The following is a 9,422-nucleotide window of genomic DNA, read 5'->3' as shown; positions in this document are numbered from 1 at the left end:
CTACCCTTTCTGTTTATCCCCAAATAAATAAACCTTTGTTACACTCCATTCCGGGCTAGCGTAGAAATCTCTCATACTGCAACAGTTTTCAAACTATGTATACAGTAAAGAGCTTATATGTAATGACAAAGGGGGGCTCTGGAAATTAAACAATCAAAATCAGCTTTATAGACAATGGGCATAAGACAATGATAGACATTTAGCCGAGGAGATTATAAATGACAAATACTTGAAAGATGTCCAACATGATTAGCCAGTGAAAAAGTACAATTTGAGCTGGACAGTGGTGGTGCATTCCTTTAATCTCACCACTCGGGAGGCAGTGGCTGGCGGATCTCTGTGAGTCTCTAAGAGTTGGTTCCAGGACAGGCTCCAAAGCTACAGAGAAACCCTGTCTCGAAAAACAAAAAACGAACAAAACAAACAAACAAAAAAGAAGTACAGTTTGAGACCAGGAAGACACGGCATTCTAGGATGCAAATGTGAAATGTAGCTGGGTGGATGACTGCATTCTAGGATGCAAACCGTGTGGAATGCAGCGGGGTGGATGACTGCATTCTAGGATGCAAACTGTGTGGAATGCAGCGGGGTGGATGACTGCATTCTAGGATGCAAACTGTGAAATGCAGCGGGGTGGATCACTGCATTCTAGGAAGCAAACAGTGTGAAATGCAGCGGGGTGAATCACTGCATTTGGGAGCTCATGTCACAAGGATGGAGCTTGAGGCCAACTGGGGTTACGCCATGAGTTGAAGGCCATCCTGAGCTACTACAGCGTGATGCTGCCTCAAAAAGCAAAAGAATGAGAAATAATACTTCCATCCTAGAAAATACAACATAAATGTTTCATACCGTGGACTGTCACTCAGCAACGAAAGGAACAAACTCCAAATCAAAAAAAAAAAAAAAAAAAAAAATCAGAAGGCCACAGACTAAGATTCCACACACTCAGTATTCTCAGAATTTCAAAAGATGGAAACCCAGTTGGTTTCTAGAGATCACAGATGGTGAGGTGAAGGCTTGAGAGACCGGGAAGGATCTTAGTAACCGTGTGTCCCCAAGAAAGTCAGCTGCCCTCCCTGAGCTTCAGTTTCCAGTTCCATAGAATGATCGTTACCAGTTTTTCCTCAGAAACCTTGGTTGTTTGGGTTTCATCTTACGAACTCTTTGCCAGGCCATCCACGACCGGATGTTTCATGTGTTTTTCCCAGAGATCGCCCCGTTTTACCAGCCTGGACAGTGTTATGTAAAATAGCACCCGATCTGGGCTCTAATCTGTCCTCCTGTGAGAATTAAAACTGCTTTTCTTTGCCACCTACAAGTCACACTGCCAGCGACACCAGCACACCCCAGGGGCGTGCCATCCGGCCCAGACACGTTTCAGGTGGAGAAAATGAAGTCAGATTTGAAATATCACTTAAAAGTAACCCTGGCCCCATATCTCAGCCGGAATGAATCTCATAAGGCCATGTAAGGTCCAATGCAGGTGGCCCTGCCATTTCTGGGATCTCAGCCTTGAGCTTTCCTGCCTTGGGGCTCGGCCCTATCTGTTCTCTCTGCTTGGAAGACTCTATTTAGGTGAGTCAAATCCTCGGGACATTCAGGTTTCATTTAATGTCACTTCCTCATAGATTCCTTTCTCAACTACTCTGCCTAAAGTATCTACACATGCCACACCACACCACATACATACACACACACACACACACATTCACATCGTGTCACACCACACACATATCACAAACACACGCACACCATGCCATACACACACCTCACACATACATTCATACCACATGCACTATATTATTACACAACACACACACACGAGCTGTCACCCAGCTTGTTTCTCCCCTGCTCACCCTTTGACTCTGCATGTGGTCTGCGGGATATGAATAAAGGTCACACATTGTTTATTCTCCATCTTCCTCCTGTTTTTTATTGATTTGGGTACAGGCTCTTACATAGCCCAGGCTGGCCTTGAACTCACTCCACAATTGAGGATGACCTTGAACTTCTGATCCTCCTGCCTTCACCTACCTCCCCTGTCCTGGAATGGAGCTGAAGGTTGGGCTTCTGCCAGGCCAACTCCGCCAACTGAGCCCCATCTACAGCCCACCTGCCTGTCCAGCCAACGCTTTTTAAAAGAAATCCTTTTATTTGTTTGACAATTTCACACACGTAAACAGTGTACCTTGATTCTACCCACCCCAGCACCCCTTCCCACACTTACCCTGCACCCCAACATGGCCTCGACCTCCCCCCTTCTATTGCCATCTATTATTGCTGACCCTATGAGTCTAGTCGGTGCTGGTGTTGGAATACCGCCCGAGATTAGCAGCACCTGCTCCCATGCGCTGGGCACACAGGGACGACAGGGCTCTCAGGCTCACAGCTGTCCCTTGAGGCCACCAGTGTGTGGGACAGTGAGCTAGAAAAACTCAGCTCCACGCGTGGTAAACATGGGGCAGAACCAGGCAGAAGGAGAGCGGCAGGGAAGACTTCTTGGGGCCTAGATCCACACTGTCCACAAAGCAGCAGGCTTGCTGGCCCCTTGCCAGAGGGATTCCAGAGCTGACCCTGCACACTACATGAGCCACTTTCAGCGGTGACCTGCAGAAGGCAGTCCGGGTGGTGCAACTCTCTGCCAGTCTCGGATTTATTGCCCGTGACTAGGCCCTACCTAGGTCATTAAAACCAAAAGCAGTCGGAATTTCCCCAGCACATTCAGCATGCTGCCAACTCGCTCCTCAGCCCTCTCAGGACACATTAAGCTCTGGTTTCTGACCTTAGCTGTCCTTGTGGTCCTGGCTCAGACTTCCCCAGGTAACCAAGCGGTGGTGAGAAGGGGAAAGGGAGTTCCACGCTACCCTTTGGGAAAGCGGGAGCTGCTGAGGTCTGCTGAGAGAGAACCATACTGTGTCTGCGGCTTTGGGACTGGATCTAGCGTGGTGGTAGAGTTGCTTGGGGAACGTGTGAGGCTCTGAGTTCACTCTCCAGTGCTGAGAGGAAAGAGGGGAGGGAGGCAAGAGCAGATGGATGGTGATAGGAAAGAAAGAAGGGGGGAGGAGGGGAAGAAGGAATGGAGGGAGGAAGGAAGGAAAAAGGAGAAGAGGGGGTGCTAGGAGGGAGGAAAGAGAGAAGGGAGGGAACAGAGGAGAGAGGGCGAGAAGTGAGAAGTACGGCAGGAGGGAAAAGGGTATACGGGAGGAGGGAACAGAGGGAGGTAGGAGGCAGCAGGAGGTGGGAGAAGAGAACAGGAGGGTGCCGATGTGCTTTCCTGTGGGGTGCCTGTGGCCACGGTGATGCTCTTTTTAGGAAGGCTGGGGAATGCAAGCACAGAGAAAGCAAGTGCCTCGAGGTAGCCCGCGCCCGCACCACCCCTGCAGCGCGCATTAGCGCCTCTGCTCCCAGTATCCCTGTCTGAACCCAGTCTCTCACTTCAGTCCCCTCCGCTGGTACCATGCCTTCCAGTAGCCAGCATATTTGCTGCACCTCTCCCTTGAAGCAAGCAGAGGAGGCGTCTTGTTCTTAGAACACGTGGTGGGAAATGTGTGGGTGGACGTTGGTTCATTATGGGCTTAAGGCATGAAGCCGTCGTTAGGTAGGAGAGTCTGGATTTCAGACTGAACGTGCGTAGCAGCCATTGATCATCAGATGTCTTCCGTAGTCACGCTCCATGTAATAATAAGATGATCGTTAATTATTATTTGGGATAGTGTTTCATTGTATGGCCCTGGTTGTCCTGGAATTCGCTTTCATTGAAACTCAGAGATCCACCTGCCTCTGCCCTCCAAGTTCTGGGATTAAGGACGTGCCCACCATACCTGGCACCACCTTATTTTTTGAGACAGCACTCTCTCTAAACCTGGAACTTGGAGATTGGCTAGATTGACTGGCCAGTAACCCCAGAGATCTCCCTGGTCCCACTGCCCCAGTGATGGGGGGTTACAGATGCGTGCTGCTGTGCCCAACTTTTATGTGGGAACTGACAGCCCAGACTCACATCCTCATACTTAGGTAGCAAGTGCTTCGCCGGCTGAGTCAGCTCCCCACCCCAGCTGCATCATTTGCTGCTGGGTCAACCTTGCAAGGTGAAGGTCTTTGCCAATCATTTGTTGTAGCTCTAGAGAAAGGGGGATGGGAAGAAGAAAAAATCCATTCTTGATTAGCACTGATCACAAACTGGGCTAAATTCTAGAGAGAACAATTGAGGCAGAGGAGGGAGCTGCGGCTATGAGACTGTTCAGAGAGCGCCAGTGCACGGGCTCATGGGATACTGGCGTGGAAAGGGAAGTTGAGATGAACTTGATTTTTCGGTTTGAGTGTCCTGATGAGAGAGAACACTGGCTTACCTCCCAGGAGAGAACTTTGGGGGAAGACAAGGAGAGAGAATTTGTAATTTACATTGGGGTCTCAATACCCCCGGAACCCACCGGTCGACATCCTCAGGATATACGGGTGTGTCCTCCTCACATACTTCAGGATTCCTCTCTGCTCCCTTTGACAGACGGGTGGCTGAAAACGTGCTATTATGGAATGGGCAAATGCAGACATGAATGCAGGTCAACCGAGAAGAAGAAAGAGAGATGTGGGGACTTCACTGTTTGCTGTCTCCAAATATCAAAGTCGAAACTATCTCACTTGCCTCCGGCCAAAGACCAGTCAAAGAAAAGTATGTATCATGTCAGACTCCCAGCTTGAGAGCTTCAACAGTCATCCAGTCAAGTAGGGACACATAGATGCCCTGCACTAATCTCCAGGTGCTGCTGGGCTGCAGAGGGTTCATTAATCAATGTTCATTGCAAGGAGTCTGAGGTAGAGAGCTGTGACAGGGCGTCTACATAAGCCAGCACCCAGTGTTGGCTTTGACCCCAGGGCGTCTACATAAGCCAGCACCCAGTGTTGGCTTTGACCCCAGGGCGTCTACATAAGCCAGCACCCAGTGTTGGCTTTGACCCCAGGGCGTCTACATAAGCCAGCACCCAGTGTTGGCTTTGACCCCAGGGCGTCTACATAAGCCAGCACCCAGTGTTGGCTTTGACCCCAGGGCGTCTACATAAGCCAGCACCCAGTGTTGGCTTTGACCCCAGGGCGTCTACATAAGCCAGCACCCAGTGTTGGCTTTGACCCCAGGGCGTCTACATAAGCCAGCACCCAGTGTTGGCTTTGACCCCAGGGCGTCTACATAAGCCAGCATCCAGTGTTGGCTTTGACCCCAGGGTGTCTACACAAGCCAGCACCCAGTGTTGGCTTTGACCCCAGGGCGTCTACATAAGCCAGCACCCAGTGTTGGCTTTGACCACAGCGCTGACAGAAAGGAGTTCATGTCAGCCTTCAGCCCATCTTCTAGCACTTTCTGGGTTGGATAACACAACCAATAATGTCAGTTGATAATATGGTTCTTATAGCATAAGAACTTGGTGGCATCTAATTCCTGCATCCCCGAGACTGTGAGCAGAAGCTCCCAGTCCCTGAAAGTTTCCAGGTGTAAACTGCACCTTGGCTGCAGGTTCTTACGTGATGTCTCTTCCTAGAGGGACAGGATGAACCAATAGGATCCAGAAGATCCCCTCTTCCCTCTCTAGCTTAATGCTTTGCCCCACGCTTTACTTGATGGCCTTTCAGTCTCAAAGTTCATAATCACAGAGGACCGCCCAAAGATGATCGGTCGTGTCCAGTGACCAGGAAGCAGCCACTCCTGCCCCAAGAAGACAGGAGGTGAAAACAGTAAAAACGACAGCTTAGCCTAGGCTAAAATCTTTATCATGTGCAAGGGATAAATACGACGCCCCTTAGTCAGAAGAGGAAAGGAAGTTGCATAGTTTGAGGAGGCAGGACAGTCCTTCCAGTTGCTTCTCAATGCATTTCCCCACCAGTTCACATCACGTGTTCCCTCCTCCACTGTAATCCTACAAGGAGGAATTTCACAGACGTCCTTGGGACATCTAGCGCTGGAGTCGACAGCCATCACACCCTGAGTGCACCTGCTAGGTCTCAGAAGCTACACAGGGTTGGGCCTGGTTAGCACTTGAATGGCAGAGCAAACTAGAGACTGGATCTTGGGTTTTCCATCTCTTAGGGAGATGCAGTGGTAGAATAGCCCAACTAGGCTAGGGAAGTGGGCCAGGTTCCCCCAGACACTAAGGAAATAGCTAGAGTTGTCCTGTGAGGTGGAGGCTTTATTGAAATCACCTACAGGTGAATCCAGTGACAATGCATGGGGCAGAGGACCCTGCCAGAGTCCAGTGACTGCAGGGTGAATTGTTGGTATGGGTCCCGGAGAGGGGCTTCCAGGTTAGATGTGCATGCCTTGACCCCATCCTTGCCTCTAGTTATTGTGTCCAGACTCCAAAGATGCATCTAAAACTTGCATGCTCAGTTTCCAGTGTTCTTTGGGGTGCTAAGGTCCTTTAGAATATGTACTGGGCACCCCCCAGTCTTGCCTATCCTTAGTGTCCTTCTATCCTTGTCAAGATCCTTAGGAACAAAAAGATGTTTTGGACCCATGTCATTGGGTGTCCTGCTCTTCCTGAGGAGTACACACTGTGTCAACATGTCTCCAGACTCACAGTTACGTAGAAGTGAGGAGGGTGCGGAGGAAATCTGGACACATCAGTAGGGCAGGATAAGCCTGCTTACCAACTGTGGCTTCGGCTCATCTCTGAAATGGAAGTACAGTGGGATTGTTCGGGTGGGCCCTAATGCTGTATGGTTAGTGTTCTCATGAGAGGAGGTTCAGACCTAATTGTTTGCAAATCATTGTGACACACAGGAGAGTCTTGCTAAGACCCAGGAAGACCCTGGTCATCGGCCAGCCAAGGAGAGATGCCAAAGAGAACCAGCTCTACTGATATTTGCACTTTGGACTTTGTCCTCAGAATTGTGAGAAAACAAACTCAAGTCCCCCAGTTGGTGGCACTTTTTAATGACAGCAATTAAACGAATGCAAACACACTGTGGCAGTCATGTCCTAACTGCTGCCCTGAAATCCAAATCTGAAAGTTTTAATTTTGCTTTCAAAAATTTCCAAAGTGGGGCTGGGGAGATGGCTCGGTTGGTGAAGTGCTTGGTGTGTAAGCCTGAGGGCCTGCATTCGACTCTCAGCGCTCACTTAGGAAAGCTGGGTGCTTTCAGTCCTGGTGTTGGGGAGCAGGATGGGAGACTCACTGACTGGCCAGCCTTTCCCACGTGTTGAATTCCAGACTCGTGGGGGACTTTGTCTCAAAAAGGAATTAGAAGGTGGCTTGTATCAGGTTTTTTCTTTGGAGCCATCAGCCAGCTCCCAAATCATAACATGGAGACTTCTTATAAGTTATGAATGCTTGGCCTAGCGTAGGCTCCATTCTGGATAGTTCTTTTAACTTAAATTACCCTGTTTCTCTTTATCTACCTTTTGCCTTGAGTCTTTTACTGTTTCTTTCTTCTGTGTATCATATTCCTACTGTCTCTATGTCTGTCTGTCTGTCTGGCAGCTTCCTGGCTTTTGGCCCCAGGCATGTACATCACCCCCCTCCTCCTCTTTCCTTCTCCTCCTCTTCCTTCTCCTCCTCCTTCTCTCTCTCAAGCCTAGATCCCTCCTCTTATTTTTCCACTCTGCCTGCCAACCCTGCCTGTCCCTTGCTGCCTAGCTATTGACCATTCAGCCTTTTATTACACCAATCAGGTGCCTTAGGCAGGCAAGGTGAAACAATCTCACCACATCTTTTCATAATTAAGCGAATTCCGCAGAAACAAATGAAACACACCCTTACCTTGTTAAAGTACTTTCCACAACAGTGGCTGGCACCTAGTCAACAGCACTGCTCTGTTCTGGTTTGCCTTCTGCTGCTACAGTACTGTCAGCACCACCACTAAGAGCAACTTGTGGGGAGAGAGTCTTTGGTTTGCAGATTCCAGAACATTGTTAAGAGAAGCTGAACTCAAGGCGAAGAAACCCTGGATGAATGTTGCTTGCTTCCAGGCTCACTTGCAGATTCCTGGGTCTTGAGTTTATACCGTGTCAGTACTCATCCCTAAATCTGAACACAACACCCCAGAAAACCACCTTACAGTTTCATTTACAAACAAACAAAAAGAAAGGGGAAAAAAGCCAGGCCCAGGAGATGGCTCAGTGGGTAACGCACTTGCTGTTTAAGCTGAAGACCTGAGTTCAGATCCCCTATATTCATATAAAAGCTGGGTATGGTGGCACATGTCTGTCACCCAGCATCAGGAAGGTGGAAATAGGTGGTTCCCTGGAGCTGGCTGGTCAGCCCATCTAACTGACACAGCAAGCTCACGGCTCAGTGAGAGGCCCTGTCTCAAAACTAAGGTGGGGATGAGGGAAGGGTGAGGGTAACTTTTGGGAGAATGGGCCACTCAAAGGCAGCTGCATCACCAGACACCCACCCAAGTGGGTGAAAGTTCATAAAACCTGGAACTCTGGAGCTCTCTGTGTTGCCAGTTAGGGCTCTTGGGTCAGGTTCCTTTTCTCCACTGACTGAAGAATGAAAAAGCAGGAAATAAATAATTGTCCTGGAGAGCTAACAAGCCTAAAAGCAAGAGTGCGGGCACATGCGCATACACACACACACATACACACATGTGCGCGCGCGCCTCACAAGTGAAGAGGGGATTCAGCAGCTGAGCTCTGTCTCTTTGTGGAGGGCTGGGGGTCGGAAGTGTTTCTGGTGGCCTGAGATGATCCTCCTTTCCTCATTTTGGATCAGCTAGTCTGAAAAAAGGAGAACAGGATAGTTGGTTCACATTCCTGTCCAGGGCCTGCCTGGGACATGTCTGGGCAAGTCAGTTGCAAGGGTGCCCACCATATTAGGGAAAGTGTCAAGGAACTCTGCCAATATTTGTCCTGGGTGAAGAAGAAGCAGAAAGTATGCCATATTGTTTATTTCTGATGTCTTTTCCTATCTGCCTGCCTATCAGGGTACTATCTGGGCCCCATATTCTCTCATTTACTTAACTCACAGGAAAATTGACAAGTCAGAGTGTCTCTTCAACCTCTTTACTGCTTAAGTAACCCTGTGGGGGTGTCTTGTGAATCTGGTACATTTCAGGGACTACCTGAGTCTTAAGCCTTCTTTTTAAACTTCTCAAGGGGCTTCCTCCAAGGATGTTTCAACTTGGCAAAACTGCTAGGCAGGTAAGACAACTGCGCGAGAAGTAGGCATAATGCAAGACGTGTCCTGGAGTAACAGCACTTGGGCTTTAAAGCAGCCTCTTATTTAAAGTCAGTGATTGCCCTGACCGGTGGTGGCCATGAACAGAGAGAGACACGCATGAGAAGGAGTGCGTTTTTATGAGAGAGCATTCCAGATCATAGGAAAAATTACTACAGGAAGGGATGATGCTTGACTCAAACTTGAGAGTAGCTTGAAGCATTTGTGGTGGGCAAGCCGGACTCCTTCACAGAGTTAGAAACTGGAAAT

The 9,422-nt window shown here is 49.2% G+C and overlaps 1 protein-coding gene across 1 annotated transcript; it reads left to right on the top strand.

The window, feature by feature from the left end:
• Nucleotides 1-2,729: 2,729 nt before the first annotated feature.
• On the top strand, nt 2,730-5,681 carry Defb115 (defensin beta 115). The gene is made up of 3 exons (XM_057781131.1): nt 2,730-2,823; nt 4,508-4,672; nt 5,626-5,681. Exons 1-3 carry the CDS (start codon nt 2,730-2,732, stop codon nt 5,679-5,681), a joined length of 315 nt encoding a protein of 104 aa, XP_057637114.1.
• Nucleotides 5,682-9,422: the final 3,741 nt, after the last annotated feature.

Source organism: Chionomys nivalis, chromosome 9 (genome assembly GCF_950005125.1).
Source record: "Chionomys nivalis chromosome 9, mChiNiv1.1, whole genome shotgun sequence".
Classification (NCBI taxonomy): Eukaryota; Metazoa; Chordata; class Mammalia; order Rodentia; family Cricetidae; genus Chionomys; species Chionomys nivalis.
This window is presented reverse-complemented; position numbering and strand designations above follow the sequence as displayed.